A 24,172-nucleotide genomic window follows, 5' to 3' on the forward strand; every position below is an offset into this window, starting at 1 on the left:
AAGATATGTCCTGAGTCATAGGAATAAACTGTTTCAGTGTCCTGACCTGGTCTGCAATGTTCAAACTCCAAGATCTATGATCTCTAGAGCTGAAACATTTGCCTTCTGTCAGAGAAAAAGCAATTTCTGACTTTCCTATGCTTTTCATGTTTCAAACAACTCCCAAAGTCCCACTTTTGTCAGGAAGCACTCCCAAAGAAAGTTCTACTTTGTATCCTAATACCTCCTGGATTGCTACTCACTTCTTTACCATTCAGTCCTCAACCTCAGCCACCCCATTAGTTCCTGATGCCTGTCACAGGCACTCTGCAGATACTGAATCCAATTTGTTCATTGTTTTGTCTAATTATGTGATTAAATGCTCTTTCATGTTAAAGCATGTCAGCTCTATTTAAGAGAATTAGATCCATGAGGACAAGGACTACTGTTTGATTATTCAGCACAGAGACCTCTACTCTTCCAAAATCCGGTCAATTCAAAAAGCACTTATTTTGACAGCTAACAGGTACAGAGAGACCCTCAAGAACCTTACAGTTTAATGAAGGAGACAATAAATGATGCACATAAAGTCATACAACAATCAGATAATAAAACTGTTCGTGATTACAGAATAAATCACAGAATTTTATGTTCAAAGGGGAAAACAAGATTATCTTCTCCCAATGTCCATACATGATATTTTAATTACTTTTCTAATTGCTGGGACAAAATATCAGACACACAGAAGTTAAAGGGGGAAAGGTTTATTTCAGCTCACAGTTTGTAGAGGTTTCAGGTATTTTTTTCCCAGCAACGTGAGAAGTAACTAAGACAGATTGTGGTACCAGAGTGGCATTGTTGCTGTGATGTTACCTGGCCATGTGGTTCAGAAACCCAGTTGTGGGAAGAGTTTGCAAAGATTTGGACTGGCTGAAGAAGCATCTCTGGAATGCTGTAAGCTGAAATTGATGGGAGATTCTGGTCAGATTTCAGAAGACAATAATGTTGACTGCAGTGCAAGTGGAAAACGCCAAGCTTAAGAAATTTCAACTGGGAAGAAGGATCTAATTTGCAGTTGGAATCCAGATCACATGTTATGCTCTGGCTTAGAATTTGTCTGCATTTTGATCATGTCCAGAGACTTTGCCTGAGATAAAGAGCAGCATACTAATTAATCTTGTGGAACAAATTTCAAGACAGTCTAATGTTGAGGCAGTGGCATGGCTACTATTGAGGGCTTTTAGCCAGCTGTACCTTCAGAATGAAGAACAAAAGGCCAAGCAGGATGATTTTAAATGTTTTAAATTTGTCCAGAAAAACAAAACTCCAGTAAAGTTGCAGACTACAAAGATGGAGCAGAGGATAATTTGGTTGCTGAAAAGGCATAAGACAATAGAAAAAATAACCTGAGGACATCACAAGAGCAACCAAGTCTCCACACTGTGCAGCCTCAAACTGCAAAGTTGAAAGACTTTGCTTTTGAGAGAGTCCCAGAGTACCAGGTTCCAGAATGGCTGCAGCCTAGGGAATAGGTTCCTTTGGATTGGGTTCATAGTTCTCAACAATCCAGGCACTCTACTCCTATTGCCAAGAGAGAAGGAAGCCTGATGCCTGCTTCACCTGGTGGCAGACTTTGGTGACATCCATGTGGTGCTGGTTTTAGGTACATGCAAAATATAAGAGTTGTGGGGTCAGGAAGGCTTCCACCCAGATTTCAGAAGGCCTGGGAGGCCACACAGTGTGCCTCTGAGAGGGCAGTGAATGAAGCTGTGAGTGTGAAGCTGAAGGTGCAGTGAAAACTCCAGGAAGTTGGGGAAGTCAAAAACATGTATTATCTGAGCAAAGTTGCAAGGAGTGAACAAAGGTAGCCCAGGAGAGAAGCCATGTGCAACCACAAAACATGCCATAGGGGTGGAGCCAATAACACCTTTGGAGTTTACTTCTTGCCACAGATTACACCAGATGCTGGATATGGAACTATGGGATTTAATGTTTGCCTTTCTGGATTTTGCATTTCCTTTGGTCCCTGTTATAGCTAGTGTGCAGATGTCCCTGCAAGGCCTCATGCGGTCACAGGTCAGACTTACCAGAGATGGTTGGGTCTAGTGCGTGTGATGTTGGAGTAAAGTGTGTGATGCTGGGATCAAGGGTATGTGATTGCTAAATTAGTCCACTAAATGGTTTGGCATAGTTCTGGGAAGGCCAACCCTGGGTGTGAGTGTGTATCCTGAGTAAAATATAATGGACAGAAAGAGGGCTGTAGTCATTGCTTGTTGTTTCATTTATTGGACTGCTTGCTGCTTTCTGCTTGCTGCTTTTGCTGCCTTCTGCCTGCCATAAACTGTTTCTCCTCTAGGATGCCTCTCTGCCAGGCCACTCTGCCTTGTAGCCCACTGACTGTGCACTGAAACCTCTACAAACTGTGATTCAAAATAAGGCTTTCCTTCTTTAACTTTAGTTGTCGAGTATTTTGGCTCAGCAATGAAAAAGTAACCAGGATAGATTTTGGTAACAAGAATGGAGTCCTTAATGTGACTATACTTGAACATGTGGTTCATGAGCACTTGGAATAAGCTTGTGGGAAATATTTGCAAAGGTTTGGAGATGTCAGCTGAAGAAGCAGCCCTGGAATTTAAGTTGTACTTGATGGGACTTTCTGGTCAGAGATCAGAAGGCCAGAATGCTGAAAGAAATGCTGCTGGTAAAGGACAGGCTCAGGAGGTTTCAGGTAAGAAGGACTACATTGGCTGTTAGATTCCAGATGATGTGTTATGCATTAGCAGAAAGTTTGTCTGCATTTTCGTCATGTCCAAATACTCTGCCTGGGACTGAGATTAAAGGCAGTGGTCTAATTAGTCTTGTCAAAGAAATTTCAAGACAGTCTAACATTGAGACAATGACTTGGCTACTGTTGCAGGAGTTTAGCCAGATATATGTTTTTTTTTTATTTTTTGTTAAATTCTTTTATTGGTACATTTTAGGTATACAGCACAATTACATTTCTCACTGGGAATTGTAACTTTACATAATGCATCTTGGTTCTTATTTTTACCCCATTCCTAGCCCTCCTTTCATCCCCTCCACCCTTCCCTATTTACAAAGATTTTATTTCCATTTTTTCCATTTCTCATCATTTTTTCCTTTCCCTTCTTTCCTTTCCCCTGCCCCTCCCACTACCCCTACCCCTTTGGACCTTTTCTTCCTATTTTGCATTATCAACTATTCATACTAATCATTGGTACATTTTAGATGTACAATATAATGACATTCATCATTGGAAATTTGCACCTTTACATAATCTCTCTTGGTTCTTATTTTTCACCGTTGCCCAGCCCTCCCTTCAACCCCTCCAGCCCTCCCTATTTACAAAAATTTTGTTCCTATTTTTCCATTTTCTCATATTAATCCCATTCCCTTCTATCCTTTCCCCTAGCCCTCCCACTTCTTTCCCCTTTGCCCCTTTTCTTCCTATTTCACATTACCTATTACACATTTTATTCCTTATTTACACTTTCAGCTTCTCACAACAGAGAAACTATTTGGTAATTATACATGTGTGTCCTATTTCTTTCACTTAAGAGTATCATCTCAATGTGCATCCACTTAGCTATAAATGTCTCTAATTTCTCATTTTTTATGGCTGAGTAGTACTCCATTTTATAAAAAAAACCCCACATTTTCTTTATCCAGTCTCCAGTTGATGGGCATTTGGGCTGTTTCCAAGTTTTAGCTATCACAAACTCTGCTGCTATGAACATGGGTGCACATATATCACTGTGGTATGATTCTTTTAATTCTTTGGGGAAGATACACAGCAGGGGAATAGCGAGGTCAAATGGGACTTCCAGTCCTAGTTCTTTGAGGTATCTCCATACTGATTTCCACAGTGCTTGCACCAGTCTACACTCCCACCAGCAGTGGAGCAGGGTTCCTCTTTCCCTACAGCCCTGCCAGCATTTGTTATTGGTTGATTTCATGATAGCAGCCATTCTTTCTGGAGTGAAGTGGAATCTCAGCGTTGTTTTCATTTGCATCTCTCGAATGATCAGTGATGTTGAACATTTTTTCATGTATTTATTTGCTATTTCTACTTCTTTGTCTGAGAAATATCTGTTCATTTCAGATGCCCATTTTTGGATTGGGTCTTTAAATTTGGGAGGTCTGATCTTTTTAAGTTCTTTATAGATTCGAGATAGTAGACCTTTGTCTGAGGAAGAGCAGGTGAAGATTTTTTCCCACATTGTGGGCTGTCTTTTCACACTGCTGCTGGTTTCTCTTGCTGTGCAGAAGCTTTTTAATAAGAAGAGATCCCATTTGTTGATTGTTTGTGCTAGTTCATGGGCAACTGAGGTTTTGTTCATAAAATCTTTTCCTACACTGATGTCTTCAAGAGTTCTACCTAACCTCTGTTCCAACTGGTTCAGAGTTTCTATTTTAATATTTAGATCATTAATCCATTTTGATTTTAGTTTAGTGCATGGTGAGAGATATAGGTCTAGTTTTAATCTTTGGCAAGTTGAAGCCCAATTTTTCCAGCACCATTTATTAAAGAGGCTATCTTTCCTCCAGTGAGGGTGTTTGGCTCCTTTATCAAAGATGATATGGCTGAGTGTGTCTGGCATTGTTTCTGCATCTTCTAATCTGTTCCACTGGTCCTCAAGCCTGTTTCTTTGCCAGTACCATGCTGTTTTGATCACAGTAGCTTTGTAGTATAGTTGCAGGTTGGGGATTGTGATACCCCCTGCCATGTCTCTGTTACCTAGAATTGCTTTTGCTATTCTGGGTATCTTCTTGCTCCAAATGAATTTTTGGAATCTTTTCTCGAGGTCTATGAAGTATGCTGCTGGGATCTCAATTGGAATTGCATTAAATCTATATAGCAGTTTTGGAAGTGTGGCCATTTTCACTGTATTAATCCTTCCTACCCAGGAGCAGGGGATGTCTGTCCATTTTCTGATATCATCTTCAATCTCTCTTTTCAGAGTGCCATAGTTTTCAGAGAAGAGGTCTTTGATTGCTTTTTTTAGGTTGATTCCTAGGTATTTCAGTTTTTTGGATGCTATTGTGAAAGGAATTATTTGCCCTATTTCTCTCTCAGTGAGTCTGTCATTCATGTAGAGGAAAGCTATAGAGTTTTGTGTGTTGACCTTGTAACCAGCTACTTGACTGCATTTTTAGCCAGATATATTTTGAGAATGAAGAGCAAAGACTCCAGAAGAATGATTTAAAATGTTGTAAGTTTTGATCAGAAAGGAAGTTACAGTAAGCTGTGCAGTGAAAAGATAGAGCAGGGGAGGGCCAGGGGTTTAGCTCAGGGGCCGGGGCTTTAGCTCAGTGGTTCCGCCGCCTGCCTCGCAAGCATAAGGACCTGAGTTTGATCCCTGGTACCAAAAAAAAAAAAAAAAAAAGGAGCAAGGGAAAGCTTGGTTGCTCAGAAGGAACAGGGCAATGGAAAAGATGGCCTGAAGATATCACAAGAATCATCAGGACACCAGCCTTTGCAGCCTCAAGGTTGCAAAGGTGAAAGATCTTGCTTTGCCAAAGGAGCCCCAGAGCACCGCATTCCAGAATGGCAGGAGCCTAGAAAATCTGTTCCTCAAGATTGGGTTCAGAGTGCTTAGTGATCCAAGACCTGGATCCCTATAGCCAAGAGAGAAGGAAGCCTGGCTACTGATCGAGCTCTTTTCATTTGTATAAGGGCTTACAACTAAGAGTTTGCCATAAATGTCAGAAGAGTATTTGGACTTGTACTTTTCAGCAATGCTAAAACTGTTAGGACTTTGGGAACTCTGAGAGATGGACTGAATATCTTCTTCATAAAGGGATGTGCATAACTCTTTGGGGGGCCAGAGGCAGGAAGTTATGGCTTGCATCTAGCTGTCCCTCCAAAGCCTCATGTCCTCATAGATGGGGCTTTTCCAAGCTGGCCTGATCTAGCACGTATGATACTGGGATTAGGATGTGTGGTACTAGATTAGGCCACTGATTGGTTTAGCATAGTTCTGGGTGTGGAACAGTGCAAAAGGGCTGCTATGTATTGGAAATCTGAAGGATGCAATCAAAGGCTTGGAGCTCACTGTAGTGTCCTATGCAAGTCCATATCATGAGGTGGAAGGGTCTTTGATGGAAGGCTGAAGAGTCCCCCCTGGAAGCCAGAAGACAATGTCCAAGGAGAAGGTGAAGAATGGAGCTCCTCTGCAGGAACAGAACCAAGCCTTCCTTCTTCATTTCCCTTTTATTCCATTCAGGTGACAAGCCTATTGATTGGTGCCACTCACACCAAGGGTGGGTCTTCTGTCTTCAGTAAATGCTTTTGACCATACCCAGAACTATGCTGATCCAATTATTTGAGCATTTCTTACTCAAACTGACATAATCAGTAAAGTATCACACATAGGATTCCTCTCTACAGTATATATAATTAGGGAGAAGGAGGTAGAGACAGAAATACTTTGGCCACACATGGTGCTAGGCCTTTAAACATACTATTTTATTTAATTATTCAAAGAAGTCCAAGAAGAAGAATTGTTACTGCTATTTTTAAAAGTATAAAGTGAAATAAATAAGACACACATGGGGAAATACTGAATTGTTTCTCTGGTGTGAGAAACTGAAAGTGTAAATGAGGACCAAAATGTATAATTGATATTGTGAAATAGGAAGAAAAGCTTCAAAGGGGAAGGGGAACTGGGGGGGGGTGGAGGGGAAAGGAAAGAAGGGAAAGAAAAAAATGAGAAAAGAAGGAAAAATGGAAACAAAGCTTTTGTAAATAGGGAAAGGTGGAAGGGAGGGAAGGGGAATGGGTAAAAACAAGAACCCAGATATATCAGGTACAGGTACAAATTCCCAATGATGAATGTGATCATAATGTATATCTAATATTTACCAATACTTAATGAATAATAAATAAATAGTATGAAACAGATCAGAGTATTAACATAATTTACCTATAGCCATACAGATAGGATGTAGCAGTCACAGGATATGAGCTGAGAACTATTTTTAAAGCCCACCCCTTTTCTCCACTAAGTCTGAAAAGTTTTCCCTAGCAGCTGCTGCAATACTTTCACTGACAGGAAATTCACTCTGAAGCTTCCAAAACCTTTATTTATTTTGAGCTGAAATTTACTACCCTATGGTTTCTGCCCATTTGTTAGGGTGCTACATTCTGTACCATGGAAAAACAAAAACAAAAGCCAAGTCATTGTAAGAAAATAGTCCTTTTAAGGGCTTGAAGACATCTATTGTGGGTTTGTAGGGGAAAGGGAGTCTCTAGTAGGCAGAGACAGCACAGGAAATAGCCCAAAGAAGAAAGAGGAAGTGGAAAGGAATGGTTGCAGTTGCTTGAAAATAAAACCAAAATGTTAAATGTTAAATGTTCAGAGCCCAGGTGGCTGCTGGTGTAACCAGGCAGCCTGCAGCAGTTGGGTGACACAGAACCTATCCATAGCAACAGCCTAAAGACCAATAACAAGCTGTTCCCCCCAAGATTGAGGGAGGGGTTGAAGAGGAACACATAAACCATAATAAAAGCAATCCATAGGCCTCACTATTGGAGGCCTTCCAGCTCTGGAGCCCCTTTCTCTTCAGAGAAGTCTGTATTGTTTTCTTTATAATTAAACTCACTTTCACTTGACAACCTCCTTGGACTCCTTTCCTTTATTTCTATACTGAAGTAGACTGAGAATCTGGACTCAGGAACATCATAAGCTTGGTGGCTGCACCCCAGACATGACATGTGGTGGCTCACTCAGAATTGGGAAAAGACCACCAAGAAGGTCACTACACCTCAGCCCAAATGGGGCAAAGATAAGGAGGAATGACAGTGAATGTCTGGTGCCCTCCTTTAGCTTTGGTTCTTGGAGGTCCCCTTGGCCATGATTAGCATGGCCAAATCTTCAAGGCTGTTTTCTATCTTCTCTCTGGTGTCAAGGGATCTTATCCTGGGGTGGAGGTAATATTATATGCTTGGTGGTGGTCTGTGAGAATCCTGTCAGTCTTGAAACTGACTTGCTACTCCTGGTGACCTAGATGAGGGGTGATATATAGACCTTGCTATCCCAAGAGAGTGCCTTCTCTCAGATAGTCTTGGTCAGTGATGACAAAACTTTTGGAGACTGAGTGCCGAAACTGCAACCCCAAACTCACGTATTTATGACAAAGTGCCCACACTATCATTAAATCTTAATGCTCAGCTGCTGGGGTGATACTGGGGTGACTTGGCTTACATGCTGACAGAGAGGGCACTGTGCTGGAGGCAGCACACATGCCACAGGTTCACCACCACTGGTCTAGGTGGATTCCATCCTGCAGGGCAGAGGGAATGAATGAAAAGAGACATTGTCCCTGAATTTATCTCCTTTGCCCACAGACCCTAGGACCCACCCTTTTAAGGGACATTTTTTGATGTCTACTGGACACTCAGTCATAGTTCTTGATCCAGAGGTTGGCTCCAACTTCTGAAAATTACCCCTCTGCTTCTACACCTCCATTCAATCACTTTCAGTCACTGTCTCTGATGACACTTTTTGATCTAGAGAGGGATAATTGGCATGATCCATCTGAGATTGTCTCCAGGTTCAAGCCTCAATTTCTACTAAGCACCATGTGCATAAACATGCGCGCGCGCGCGCGCACACACACACACACACACATACTTGCTTCCTGTAAAGATAAACATGGCCTTTTTAAAAGTTTTTGCACTTGTGACATAGTTTTCAGTCAGTCCCTTCCCTAGGCTAGTTGCTTACAACTCTTAGGACACATATCTAGATATTTATGCAGAATTAACAATGGGGAGTAGAGTGGGGTTGTCATCTCCTTTATTCTGAACACCAGTCTTCCTGTTCATGCACCCTTAAGAAGAGTTATCTGTGAGCTATTATTTATAGAAAATTGATGATGTATGAAGGTGTTGCTGTGTCCCCACAATGCTTTGAGCTCGTGGAAAAATGAAAAGAAAAGTGGATAAATGTTAAAGCTTTCATTTGTAAGTGCAACCTGTTTCTTGGTAGCTGTGTGACTTTGACCTTCAAGAAGTTTCGTAATTTTGCTAAAGTTTAAAAAGCTGTATATTGTCTTCAGTTTCAGCTTTAAATAAAACATTGTTTTCATCTCCAACAGCCTTGATGAAGATGTGATAGGCATGGAGTTGGACCCAGGCAGTGCCTTAAACAACAGACTGTGAGTTTTTAGTTTAAATGAAAGAATTAGATGGTGGTGGTATAGAGTTTTTAGGGGAAACTCAGACAAATGAACTTCACTCCACCTGAAGACTTCTCCTGCTCTCTACAAATTTAGATCTTTCCTCAGAGTCCTTTCTTGACTACTGCCTCTAACACTGTTCCACTATATTATTCCCCCTTATTCTGCTTTTCGCACATAGCCCTTATTGCTGCTTGAAATATTATATAATTCTTTGTTTATTGCCTTATTATCTCCCTTTGTATAAGTGAGTTCCATGTTTAACAGTCAGTAAATATATGTTTAATAATTAAATGAGTTAATGAATGAAAACCAAGACATAGTTATGCTGACTCAATGTAGGATGTAGAGGAAGTGTATCATGGAAGTACTCTTCTCTGTACCCTACGGATATCAACCTTCGCCCTATTCCATTCTCCAAAGGCCTTGGTTTGTTAAGAACTCCAAAAGAGACTAAAAGGTCTAGATTATAGTCTGAGAATTGTAAGATCTCTTTAGTTTTCTGCTTCCTGTTGGCATAGACATCATTCTGTAAAATACGGCCCAGAAGCCTTCCCTCAGGAAACACTGCCTATACTGCCCTCTCGTGGCCAATGGCTCAATAAATATCTAAAGTATTCAGAAACAGCAGTTCCCTCTTGTTTTTTTGTATGGGTCTATTTCAGGCTGATTTCACATTTATTTTGATCCTGTTTCAGTTCTATTTCAAACAAGCTAGTGGGCCAAACCATCTGTTCACACTCACGGTAGAGAGAAGACTGGAAAAGAACAGCAAGGGTATAAAAGCCCCTTCAGAGAAAGTACAATGGTTTCCTGTGAGGCTTTGGCTCTTTCTGGAGCATCCAAACCCAATCACGCATCAGTTGGAGGCTGAGATAGGCAGTGAATGCTTCTCTCTCAGGGCTAAGTGTTTAGTTTTGGAACCCAATTTCCTGAATAGTTTCATTCTTGGGTTTCATGAGTTAGCTATACCCTCTGACTTCCATCCCCAAGTTTTACTTATCTACAGGCTTTATTTCATCTGCAAATCACTGGAAATTAAGAACACTAAGCACTCATCATCAAATTAAGCATGAGGCTTTGCTTATAAAACATGCTTAACAAGAACTACATAGATAAACAGATAAATTGGTAGATAGCTAGATAATGAGAGAAATAAGTTGAAATTGTAATAACAGGAAAAGGGTTAGTTCAGCTGATGAGTTTATAACAAATTAGATTATGTGTCAGAGGGATATTGTATTTTCTGTAGAAGTCCAAGACAGGACACCAGTGATATTCTGAATAAAGATGTTAAGAGAGGTCTGAACAATACCAGAGCTTGGTAAAGAGAAATATGCTGGAATCATGGATGGAGGCTTTAGAAATTCATGAGGGAGCAATTAGGAGCTGCTGAAGCTCTCTGAAGATGGATAGGAAGAGATCTCAAAGATAAACTGTGTGAAAATGGTAAAATGAAGAATAGTATGTATATGACCTTTGGAACAAAAAAGCAGAAATGAGAAAATATATTTGTATCTGTTTATATATGTACTTAAAAACAGAAAAATACACAAAAAGCTATGAAGCTAGCTAGTGACTTCTGATGGGTGGATAGAGAAAATCCATTACGAGCATTTTTATAGTTTGGTTTGTTTTACCATGTGAATATATTATCTATTCAAAAATTAACCTTAAGAATGTTAAATTTGCTGTATGGTCTTCATAAGTCAGGCTCTTCTTTTCCTTTCCTTTCCTTCCCTTCCTCTCCTCTCTCCTTTTCTTTTCTCTTCTCTTCTCTTTTCTCTTTTCTTCTCTTTCCTTCTTTCTTCTCACAAACCCATGTCTGGTTTTCATCACACAATAGCTCAAGGGGTCTGGAAAAGCGAAGTGTGGGGAATATTCATCATTCCTATTTTACAGAAGGGGAAGAAAGTGACTTAGGACAGCTCTCACTGCTTCATGGGAATGGAACCAACCATAGATTAAAAGCCAGAAGGCCCAGTTCTGGGAAAAATAATTTGGAATCTGTACAGTTTTACATATTTGGAATTTTAAGAGACTGTCATACCAGGACCAGGCCTACAATATGCCTTTCCCATCCTCCAGAACAGAGCTCCTGTTGGTTTACCACACTGATGATAGAGAAGGGAACAACAAATAAGAATCTAAAGAAAATTATCCCCTAAGAATAATTAACTCTACCTTATATTTAAGTAGCAATTCACAGCTTCCCAAATACTGTGGCCTCTTATTGCATATCAACCTCATGGCAACCTTGTGAAAGAAATGCAGCAGGAAGAAGAAATCTAAAATATTAACTACCCACACACATTCCTCTTCTTTGCTGTATTTTTTTCTACTTAGCTCTAACATGCTTGCTGAATATTTTATGTAATCATTGCCTTAGTATGTATCTTCTCTATTAGAATATCTATTCCAAAAGGACAAGATTTTTGTCTGTTTTATTCTCCATTCAGTGCCTAGAATAGTATCTGCTACATAGCAAGTGAGCAATAAATATTACTAAAAAAGTGAATAAGCCTAAGCTTGCAAATGTGGGGAGAGAGAAAAGCCCAATTTTGCATATGAATAAGCTGGTATCCAGAGGGTTTAAGTAATTTTCTAAGGAAGAACTTCTGAAGTTTTTTGTTCCAGTCTACCTTCTTCAATTCACTGCCTGCCTGATTCAGTTGCATCTCACCTGGTCCAAAGGAAACATTTACTACAGATGCCTCTGCCCTCTCTTGAGGCCAGCTTCAGACTTTGTGGCTACAGGTAGTGTAGTGTTCACCCCTTCATCAGTTCATTCATACATTCCACAGTTACAGAATGCCTGCTGTGTTTTCAAAAAGGACTCTACCAGGCCTCATTGCCTTTACATATTCAAACACATGTTTATCACAAACATTCAAAGGGCTTTCTTGAGTTATCATCCTCTTTAGAATGCAGACTGGTGGTGAAGGGGAAAGGGTAGGAAGTTAAATTTGAGTCCTCTCAGCAGATAGCTGAAAGGTCCCTCTCTTCCACATCCTACCTGGCAATTTCCTAGACTGGAGAATTCTGTTTATTTGATATAATTGTTAGAAAGATTAAATTAAATACACACGCAAAATACTTAGAACAGTATCCGGCACAGAATAAAACTGGCTTCGTAAATGTAAGCTATTATTCCCAAGCCTTAGTGCATTCATAACCATATTGTTGGAGCACAGCACCTTTGGAATGAAGGAGGCTGGGAAAATATCCATTCCTGGCAATGAGGATGGTGATGCCCAAGGAGTTCTGATGGGAGTTGCACACCTTTTTTATCCTGGCTTTGTTTGGCAGTAGCTGTGTTGAAAAGATACTTCACCTCTTTCAGCCTTTACTTTCCCTAGCTTTAAAGTAGGAAGGGTGTTGTGAGGATTCCGTGAATTCCTGAATGTGAAGGTCTGAGGATTATTATATATTGAAATAGTAAAGGCTATCACTAATTGAGTCCTTCCAATGTGAAGAACACTGTACCAAGTATTTATATAAATTACATTATTTCATATCCACAACAATCCTAATGATGAGGTAGTGCCATTTTTCCAGTTTCACAGAAAAATGTGATGGTTGATTTTATGTGTCAACTTGGTGCCCAGATCTTTGATGGAATATTATTCTGGATATTTATATGAAAGTGACTTTGATATTTACTTTTAAGTGAGTTTCTTTTAATTGTTTCTTTGTCATGCTGGAAATCTAACCCAGGGCTTGCTACACCTCTAGCCGGAGATTTATATTTAAATGGATAGACTTTGAGTAAAGCAAATTATTCCCCATATTACTCCCAATCAGTTGAAAATAACAGTGGATCAAAGACTTACCTCTCCTGAGAAAGCAGGAGTTCTGCCAGTAGACTGCCTTTGGACTCAGACTGCCATTCTTTCCTGGCACTCTACCCTGCCAACATATCCTGCAGATTTTGGACTTGTACCATCACAATTACATGGGCCTACTCTTTAAAATTAATCTTCTCTGTATATATGTAAATATCCTGTTGCTTTTGTTTCTCTGGAGAAGCCTGACTAATAAATAAGAAAACTGAAACTTAAAATGGAAACTGACTCTAATATTTTCTTCTCCCTGTCCTTCACCTCTCAGTTAATCCAGGATCAGTCTTACTAACTGAATCTTCAAACAAGATATCAGTTTATATCTTTCTATCCTACTCTACCCAATTCCACTGACTATATTTCTGCATCAGCCCCTCAACTGAGCTCCCCACCTATACTTTCATTCTCTTCAATCCATTCTCCATAAAGCCTGCAAAAGTCATCTTCTCAGATAACAAGGAAAGTCCTTTCATTCTACTGCTTCAAATACTTTCTATTGTATTAGAATAAATAGCACTTACCACGTGCCAAGTGCATGGTGTGAGCAGGTTAGCTTGTGTAATACACACAATAACACCATGGACAGTACCATTACTATCCCCATTTTTCCAAGGGCATAACTGAGGCACAGAAGGATTATGTAACATGTATAAGATTACATAGCTAAGAACTGATGGAAGTTACAGTTTGAACTGAGACAGTCTGTTTCTAGAGCGCACGCTAGTGGATACTTAACAGCACTGCCTTTTGGTTCAGCCAATAGACACATTTTCTGGGACTACAAGGTTCTATGTGAGATGGCTCTCGTCATGTAACTCACCTCCCTCTCTTCCTGTGTTCCAGGGACACTGGCCTTCTTTCTACCCCTCAAGCATGTCAGGTTGTTTTTATATGATGACTTTTGCATGTACTATTCCAGCTTTTTCCTTTCTACTCACCAACCTTACTGTCTCTTCCTTTCTTTTTTCTTTTTTTTTGGTACCGGGGATCGAACTCGGGTCCTTCCGCTTGCGAGGCAGGCGGCGGAACCACTGAGCTAAATCCCCGGCCCCTCCTTTATTTTTTCTTGTCATCCAAATGTGTCAGGATCTTTACCCAAATCCCTACACAGCTGGCTCAGCTTAAATGTCACTTGCCTAGTATGCCAGGCAGGCCCTTTGACAGGATATCTCCTTATGACAATGAATCTTCTTAGAGAAAGCTAGATGCATTTTTCTTCCCCAATGTCTGGTTTCCAAAAATTGCAGCTTAATCAGCAACTAGTCATAAAACACACACACACACACACACACACACACGCACGCACATGCACAAAACAAAAACACCATGATATGAAAAACTTTTAAAGCAATGAGATTCTGAGAAGTTCATCTCATCATCACATGGGGCTGTTTGAGGGTCTTTCCTAGGCTCTCCTTGAGCAGAAAATCTAGAAGGCCTTGGGTGGAGTCAGGAAAGATTGTTTCTTATGAATGAAATTCCTGTTGGAACTCTTAACACTCAAAGAAAATGAATACTCGGTCTGTTCTACTGAGGTCTGAATTTAGGAGAGTGGGAAAGGTCTTACTCCAGCCACCCAAGTGTATATCCCCTCTGGGCTGTCAGTAAAAATAATTGCTCCCCATATAGGTGCAGAGCAGCATGGTTTACACAGCCCTTTCTTGTCTTTGTCTGCTCATGTAATTTTTTTTTTTTTCAGTACCGGTGGTAGAACTCGGGACCTTGCGCTTGTGAGGCAGGGGCCAGAACCACTGTGCTCATGTCATTCTCATAGCAGAGTTGGAAGACAAGTGGGGCTATGTGATAGATTTAATATATCAAGATGACTGGGTCACAGGGTGCTTATGTATTTGGTAAAACATTATTCTGAGTTTGTTTGGCTATGATTAATATTTAAATCTATAAACTGTGTACAATAGATTGTCCTTCACAATGTGGATGGGCCTCATTCAATCATTTAGACCTGAATCCAATAAAATGGCAATAAAAGAAAACTGCTTGAGCTAGTACATTGGACTTTTCTGGCCTTCAGAATTTTTCTTCTTTTTTTATTAGTACATGTTTGCAGTACACAATTTACATGTATCATGGAGGAGTTTGTACCTGCACATGATACATCTCAATTCTTTTTTTGTCTCCTTCCTCTCCCATCCTTCCCTGTTCCCTCCTGTTCTTGTTCCTTTTCCTATTTGCAAAAGTTCTATTTCCATCTCTTGTTCCCCTTTCCATTCCTCAAAAAACAAAAAATAGAAATTTGATTTGACTTAGCTATTCCCCTTCTAGGTAGCTTCCAAAAAGAGATAAATTCATCATATTACAGTGATACATGCATACCATGTTTATGGCAGCACAATTTATAATAGCTAACACTTGCAAACAGCCTATATGTCCATCAACAGATCAATGGTAAAGAACATGTGTTTATACCCAATGGAGTACTATTTTGCCATAAAGAAAGATAAACCTGTGGCATTTGTAGGTAAATGGATTTGCTTTGAGACCATAATGTTAAGTGAAATAAATCAAAGACAGAAGTACGAAAAATCTCGTAATTTTTCTCATATGAGAGGCCCAAAATACAAGTAAGTAGCAAAATAAGAGATAGATAAAAGTAAGTAGGGAAATCTTTTTCAAATGGCCTTCAGACTCAACTAAAACATCATTTTTTCCTGCCTAATCTCCACCTCACACCAACTCTGCTATCCGAAAGGTTTATATATATATAGCTTAAATACCATTTCCTCTTGGAAGTTCTGCCCAACCCTCTGAAATCTTATCTCCTTGTGCTTTTGTTCCTCTGTAGTCCCATACCATCTTCTTGGTGCTTCCCATAACATTTAGCCCAGACAGGTCTTATTTCTTCCCTACTCAATCAAAAGATCCTTGAAGGCATAAACCACATCTTGGTTTGACTTACCCACACTTCAGTAGAGTACAGTGCTGTGGAAATCATAGCTGCTTAATAAATACTCATTTTCTTTAAATGACCTGTAAAATTTACTGCAATGTTATTTATCACGCCTAATGACTGGTGACAACCTAATTATCTATCAATAGGATGCAAAAGAGGATCTTATGTAGTTATATAAAAGAGGGATCTCCGCATGTACTAATATATAATAACCTCCAAGGCATATTGTTAATTGAACAAGAGGTAAAGTCTAGAGCTATTAGAATATGCTGCCAAATATGAAGTTTAAAAATGTGTGTGTGTGTACATAGTTGTATTCTTATAAAAGCAAACAATATCTCTTCATGAACACTTAAAAGACTGATGACAGTGGCTGACTCTAGAGTAAAGAATTGGATGACAGGACCAGGGGTTGCTCATATCACAAAATATTTTTTCATTTTGCCCTAACAATTAAAAATATAAAAAATATTCTTAGCTTCTGGGCTAGATTTGGTCAGCAGGCTATATTTTACTGGCATCTCATCTACAGAATTGGGCAAAATTATCCCCAAGATTATCTAACTTGGTCATTATAGCTGAGGCAGCCAGAAACAACATGAGCACTGCAGAAAGTAAAGCCTGGAATTATAGTGCTACCTTGGAAGTTCTGGAATATAGATAACTAAATGGTATACTCTAGATTAGGAGACCTCAAAAAGGAGAAGACTCAAGTTCTGTTCCCACCTTCTCCAGGCTGAATAGCATTTTAAATGCTTAGTAGTTCATCATCTACTCTCAGAACAACTGTCACAATGCTTTCCAATGTCCTCTGAGCGTCATATCTAGATACGTCTCTTTTCCAGACCCTCTCCAAACATTTTTCACGCCTTCATTTTGCATTCCTTACCTCAGTGAAGGATATTGTGGTCCACTTTTTTTCACAAAAAGATTCTGTCACTAGAAGGATAGGAGGACTAGAGTGTATCAAGTCTTCACTGATCCTTCCCCTGCTTTATGGTAGCATCTTTAATATTAGTAACTTCTATCAGGGGATGGCTCACAATCTAAAGCTGAGGGTCAAGCCCTCTGTGTTTTTACACTGGTAGACATATAGGTTAACTAAATGTGAAAATGACTGCAAGCTGTCTCCCACTAGCCCATTCTTGCCTTGCTTCTTTGTATCAGAAACCGCCACCCACCATTTTGGGTGTATACACTACCACCTAGTTTAAATTACAGCACTGCTTAGCTTCCCTTGCAGATGGGAGTAGCCATGACTCAGATCTTCAATGAGATATAAGTAGAAGTATTAAATAAGACTTCTGGGAAGACCTCTTAAAAAGGAAGGGTCCTTTCCCTCTTCTTTTTCCCTTCCAAAATGTGGGTGCTAGTAAGTTTTTTTGGGAGTTCAGCAGCCATCTTGGAGCATAAAAATTGGAAGCCAAATGCTAGGTATGATGAAGCAGAAAAGTTCCTTTAAAATTTCTGAAACTGCCACACTGGCCCAGGTTTGCTTATCTTCTGATGTGTGTGAAATAATAAAACATTCTGTGTTTTAACACAGTGTGGATAGATTTAGGTTAGAATATGTTGAACTTACAAGTTGGATATTTCATCTTGCCTGTGTAGGGACTGCCACACCTCATATGTTGTAATTCTTACAAAGATCAAGTGGAATTTGACATGGGATTAGTCCACAAATCTATTTTCTTCTCTGGCAATGAGAAGGGAGAACCCTGAGTGCAGGCAATAAAAGAATCCACAATTCTACAGAGAATTTTTAAAAGACTAAAAATCAAATGTTTTTATTATCACTATATATTAGCAACTGTAAACAATTTCAGTTATAAAACTCTCCTTCAAAAATGTGTCGGTCAAATTTCAAAACAATTTTTGTGGTGACTATCAACTTTTAATATACATATGAAGTTCCAACTTAGTACCTCTTATTACTTGCCCTTTTATCAACATTGTAGTCTACATGGAAGTTGACTCACAGAACTCCTAGTTATAGTTAGCCCTGACACACACAGATTTAACTACATTTGTTCATTCAGTTATTTCACTTTATAAAAGGTACAGAATCATTCAAGTTAGTTCTAAGTATTTTGTATCTACAATTCCTCTGGTACTGTATGTTTGAGCATGTAAATAGAAGGTTTAAAGTAAAAAATGCTAGAATAGTGTTTGTAAAGATAAAAAATGACAATTCTGTCACTCTGTGTGACCACTGGAATTTTTATTTGTGCTTAAAATAAACAGCAAGATAATTCCAACTGCCAGGTATATTTTTGTTCTGTGAATGCACATCTTACTTCACACATAAGTTATTAATTCAAATTCCTCAAAATAGGAATTTGTTCTTTTTCATTGTTTAAAAATTAAAGAACAAATCAAGAAAATTAAGAATAGTACTGATTACTACATGAGTAATACTAAAAATAAAGGACATAGTTAAAAGTTATCAACTCCAGATATTATGTATGCTAGGTATAAAACATTCTCAAAGTATCAATAATATACTTAATCTTCTCAGAATCTGGAAAGTAGGAGGATAATTCATTGGTAATCTACATGGGACCACCCTTCAATTAGTCTCACTAGTGGCTAACAGTCCAAAGCAGATCATTAAATCACTGAGTTGAAATGTCCTTGAAAGCATACAGCAACTCTTTGTTCTTTCTAGCTCCACTCTCAGCTGTCTGAGGATCCAAACAGATAATCAGAAAGAAAAAAAGACATAAAGCATCTACAAACAATGCTAGGTACAGCCCTTTCATCATACAGATCATCTCCACATTATCACCAAGATCTAAGACACCATTATACTTAACCTGGACTGGACTATTGTAAGAGACTTTTCACAGCTCTTGTCTTCACTCTAATACAATCTATTTCCCTTAAAATTTCACACAGACTATGTGCCCATATCTATTCAAAATCTTCCAATGGCTCCCCATGTCAGTCACATTAATTGTCCTATAAAATTGGTCCATTTTCTCTCTGATTTTAACTGCCATTTTTCCACTAATTCTTCAGCCTCACAGCATTGTTCCTCAAATCAGTCGTGGTCTTTCTTGGTGTTCCTTATACCTAGAACCCACTTATTTTGAACATACACATGCCTCTTAACCCTTCATTTTCTTCACACCTCTTTACAAACATCCTTTGAGGCTCTGGCTGATCTATCTAATACATCATCCCACTCCTTATCACTTTCTGTGGTCTTACCAGTATTTTTTCCTTAGTGTTTAGCACATCTTGGCATATTGTATACTCATTTGTGTGATTGTTTAGTGTTTCTCCACATGCTAGGATGTAAGCTCCCCTCAAATAATGATTTTTTTTATTGTTCACTGCTGTCTCATCTACATCTACACCCATGCCAATTCATACTGGATACTCTATATTTTTAAAAAATAAATTAATGACCTCTAAGTACCTATAAGATAAGACACTTTATTCCTATTTTATGGATGAGAATACAGAGGGTGAAAGAAGCTTGGCAAATATTTCAGAAATGGAAAGTATAAAAGCCAGCCCTAAACCTTAGACTTGTGACTCAGAAGAGTGTTCTTTCCACTCTAGGCACAGTGTCTAGTCCAGTGCAAAGTAGCATTAGAGGCAGATGTTATGAATAAATATCCTGAACAATTTATCATTCAATGCGAACTCAGTTTAACATCCCCCGTCTACCAACTCACAGTGTAACATCCTCTATCAAGAGAGATTTTATTCTGTAAAATCTTGAACAATGTTTTATGTTCAAGGAATATGAGTAACACGTTACACTTGAAATAAGTTGTAACGGTCAAACATTCTGAAAGGAAATCTCATTATTATACTAAAAAACTCAAGTGTATATTTTAGGTGTCTTGCAAATGAAAGAACAAAGAGGGAAGACCTCTTGACTAGCCACATTATAAAATGATGGCAAGATATACACTCCTTGTTTTTCCTAATAATCTATTAGTTAACTTTTATCTAAAATTTACTCTTAGGAATCTTAGAAACTCAGGCCTGGAAGGAATTTTGGTGATCATGAATAGCCTAATTTAAAGGTACTTGGAAATCTGAAGCCCAAAACATTCTCCACAAACATTTAATATTTGGGCCAAGATTAGAGGTTTCCTGTCTCTCAGGCTAAAACAGAGTTTATTATTCCTGTCTTTTGAATTCTGGAAAATGCTAACTAATGCTTCCATCATGTAATATTTACTGCTTCAATTCTAAAAAAATATAATAATGAAGCTGGACATGGTGATGCATGACTGTAATTATAGTGCTCTGAGAAGCTGAGGGTTCTCCCCAGCCTGCAAAACATAGTGACTTAGTGAAACCCTGCATCAAAATAAAAACAAAATAAGAATAAATATAAGAAAAAGAAAAAAATGGAAACAAAGTCTTTGTAAATAGGGAGGAGTGGAAGGGTTGAAAGGAGGGCAAAATAAAAAGGGATAGGGATGTAACTCAGTCTGAAGACCCTGGGTTCAATCCTTAGTACTATAAAAAATTGAGATTATCCCCATTAATTAATATTTAATTTGTTAGTCTTCACCAGATGTCTGCAACTCTATTCTCTCTCACAAATGCAACTGGCAAAACTTCAAATTTCTCCATTATTTAATACATTGTCAGTAGGTAGTTCAGGGCCTCTAATGTACTACAATATATGTGGAAGAGGTAGAAAGTCTCACCCAGACTCAGCTGCCAGAAATGCCAACACTGGCATGGGATTTTTCAGGCAAATTTTATGGTATTTGTTCATATTTGAAGAGGGTCTTTTCCTAAGATCATAACTACTTTGTGCATTTCTGCCTCTCTCAGAACCATTTGAACAGTTTATTCTGTGAAGCAGTGGTGAAGGACAGTAGGAGAGTCTGGAGTCAGGTGCTAGACTCCAAGTGTTTATAGCCTTGAGCAAATCTTTCTCATTCTCTGGGTGTTAGTTTTCCTGGTTGGACCAAAAGGACTCTACTATTTTTTACCTGCTTTAATCTTTTTGGATTCTACAAACACCTGATGTAGTCTTAATGGGACTCCTGAGAAAGAATGAGTGTGTGAAGAAGGGTCTCTTGAAGCCTTTGCATTAGACACATAAAACCGATGCTTTTAAGAATCAATGAAACAGAAACCCTGAGACAAACCCCGAGGAAGGGAAAAGGACAGTTTCTCTTAATAAAGTCTCTTAATAAAGACTTTATTATTCTTTTCCAGAATAGGAGAAAAAGGAATTAATTATCAATTTTTGCCCAATCACTTCAGGCTACTTTGTGTCAGCTACAGGTTGTGGGTGGCAATGCAGAAGTGGGGGCTGTCATTGCTATCAGTACCTACTGACCCAACTCAACTCTTCTCCAAGACCTTCTTGTCCTTGTTTTCTGTCTGAGGACAAAGTCACTGTGATCTCTCACTCCCCAGAGCACCTGACCGGGCTTCAGTCAGTGAAGCATCAAGATGCAGGCACCACTTCCTCTCTGCAAAGGGAAGTCATTCCAAGGTCTCCAAGTAGCACCACGGCATAAAATAGGAGGAGGATGTTAAACACACACAAGAACACACAGGGCAGGGGGGCTCTGCCAGTTGGATATGACTCAGAATGGGGGTTTCTTTAGCTATCACAAAGCTCCAAGTATGGACACGGTGACCCAGCCCTAGGAAGGAAGGATTGAAGGGCTCTCCCAGGCAGCTTCCCCCAGAATGGCTTTCTAGTCCTTACACTCTGGGACTGGCCAGAATCAGGGGTACAGGGAGCCTAGTTCCTGGGATGGGTTAGGTGCAGTTCCCCAAAGACCCCCTCCATAATCCAGGCTTTCTCAATGCACCCCTCAACCCCTTACCAGCTTGTCTGCCTCCCTTGAGAGTCACTGCTCTCAGAGAGCCCCTCTGTCAGCCCCCTTGCCTCTCTGACCTCCCAGGTGATTCCTGAGCTGTTCCAGAACGTCTCCTCTAGCTCCCACCCCCATTTCACCCCAATCTCAGAGGGCAGCAGAAATGCGGAGGGGGATGGGAGGGGGCTAGCCTTGGCCAGCGGGCCTGCATGCGCTCTTAAAATGGCCACAGCAAGCTCATTGGAGTCTCAAGGATGGCGGCAAGGGCGGTGGGCAGAGGTGAGGGGGGTCGCTGCGTGGACGCTGGTTGGAAGGACTGGAGGTGGGGCTCAGGGACTAAGGCTCAAGCAGGGGAAGCCAGGGAAACGTGCACTCACCAGTTCAGATCCTCCCCTAATCCACTGCATGGTGCCTGATAAATCCGGCTTCTCTGAGGCCCGGTTCCTGACGCGGGTTGTCGCGGGCTGGCTAGGAAAGCTGGGCTGGAGGGAAAGAGAGCCCCAGCGCCCCCTCCGCCTCCCGTCCTCCACAGCCCTACAGCCCAATCCCCTCCGCCCTGACCTTGCCTTCAGTCAGGTTGTTTCAAGCCCGCAGCCAGGCTCTGCCTCTCCGCCCTGCTGTTGGGGGTGGGGGCTGCTTGGCCGCGAGAAGCACGAGGGCGGGGGCGGGGGGGGGAGTGTCCCAGTGGACTGCCTTTATTCCTTATCCAGACTTGAGAACTGGAGGTAGGATGCGGCCAAGAATGGGAGTGAAGACTCTCCACCAGGGAGAAGGCACCAGCCACCTCTGCCTGTCCTCTTTTGCACTGGTGTTAGATGCTGTTTATTTGTGGGGCTTCTCATTTGTGTTGAACCAGGGAAAAGTCCTCTTCAAAATTACAAAAGGTATTGAGTCAATCTCTGAATAAAATTCTGTCTCAGTGAAAGCATGCCAGTGTTCTAATGTTTCCTTCCCTCAAGTTCCCTGTGTGCATACTCCCCTGGGGTCTTTCTACTAGAGTGCGCACTCTTTGTTTTTTGGGTTGTTTTTAGTCCACATTACTTTCACTTAGAACAATCCTGTGGAGGCAGGCATTAAAATTCCCACTTTACAGATAAATAAATGGAGATCTGGAAGAAGGAAGGCATGTGTATAAGGTCACATGAAAAAGGTAAAGTTTGACTTTATCCGCTGCCGCTTTCCACCCTGCCCTCCGTCTACACACACACACACACACACACAAACACACACTCCAGGTTTTTCTGTCATAAATCAAGAACATGAAAGGTGGTTTGATGATGGATGAATTTTCCATTTGCTTAGTTAGCTGAGAATGAGTCAAATATACATCAGCAAAACAGGCAAATGGAGGAACAGCCCAACTCTTCATGATGCAGTCAACTCTAGTCAGCACAACCCAGGGTGGCCCATTTGCATCTGCTGAGAGTTGATGTTGTCAGTCACATTCACATCATTATTTCATATAATGCTAACAATAGCTAACTGTACTGTGAGGTGGATACAACAGAGTGTTGATGAACCCCTGACTGAAGACATGAACACTGAATCCCAAAAGGTTGAAGAGATGATAGCCAAAGTAGCACAAAAAAACAAGACAAGAATCCAAAACTCCTGCCTCAGTCAAGACGGGAATTGCAGAAACAGAGCTAGCAACAACAGCAAGAGAAAATGATATCAGAAATAAATTCCTGGAGATGATTGACATGAAGTCATTACTGGCATGGTATGCACACAGCCCTATTGTCCTCTGCTTCTTAGCAAAACCTCCCCACTTTATTTTTTATTTTTAAATTGTATTTTATTGGTACCTTTTAGGTATATAATATAACGACATTCATTATTGGAAATTTGCACCTTTACATAGTCTCTCTTGGTTCTTATTTTTTCCCCCTTCCCTTCCCCTCCCTTCAACCCCTCCATCCCTCCCTATTTACAAAGACTTTGTTTCCCTTTTTTCATTTTCTCATATTAATTCCATTCCCTTCTTTCCTTTCCCCTACCCCTCCCACTTCCCTTTCCCCTTTGCCCCTTTTCTTCCTATTTCACATTATCTATTATACCTTTTAGTCCTTATTTATACTTTCAGTTTCTCACACTAGAGAAACTATTCTTCTGTATTTACACATGAAACTGAAAGTGTAAATAAGGATTAAGAGGTATAATAGATAATGTGAAATAGGAACCTCCCCACTTTATACAAGCTGTTATTTTGACCAGACAGAGCTGGCCAAAGATTGAAGCCCTGTTCAGTTCCCAATCATGTGAGGTGAAGCTGAATGGCCATTTAGTGAGGGATTTCTGAATCAAATGGGAGGTTGGCCTGGGTGTTCTTTTAACTTCCTTCCTTGGTAGTCTAGGCATCTCACTTTCCCACCTCTGGGCCTTCATTCACTATAAACATACTGGATGCACATTTCCTGCCA

General features: G+C 40.1%; 1 protein-coding gene across 2 annotated transcripts in view; it reads right to left on the reverse strand.

The window, feature by feature from the left end:
* Arhgef9 (Cdc42 guanine nucleotide exchange factor 9) overlaps positions 1-22,564 on the reverse strand; it is a 241,660-nt gene extending 219,096 nt beyond the window's left edge. Inside the window, exons 1-2 of one of the 2 annotated variants that reach the window (XM_087208137.1) lie at positions 22,127-22,564; positions 3,171-11,039 (exon numbers count right to left, since the gene is read on the reverse strand). In XM_087208137.1, the coding sequence (XP_087064263.1) occupies positions 3,501-5,093 (1,593 nt within the window). In that variant the 5' untranslated portion in view covers positions 5,094-11,039; positions 22,127-22,564 and the 3' untranslated portion in view covers positions 3,171-3,500. Of the gene's footprint in view, positions 1-3,170; positions 11,040-22,126 lie in introns of those variants that run through there. The other variant, XM_004872265.3, reaches the window with a different exon arrangement.
* Between the last annotated feature and the right edge of the window lie 1,608 nt (positions 22,565-24,172).

This window comes from Heterocephalus glaber, unplaced genomic scaffold (genome assembly GCF_053883595.1).
Source record: "Heterocephalus glaber isolate CG9 unplaced genomic scaffold, H.glaber_assembly_v1.0 deba00000936, whole genome shotgun sequence".
Classification (NCBI taxonomy): domain Eukaryota; kingdom Metazoa; phylum Chordata; class Mammalia; order Rodentia; family Bathyergidae; genus Heterocephalus; species Heterocephalus glaber.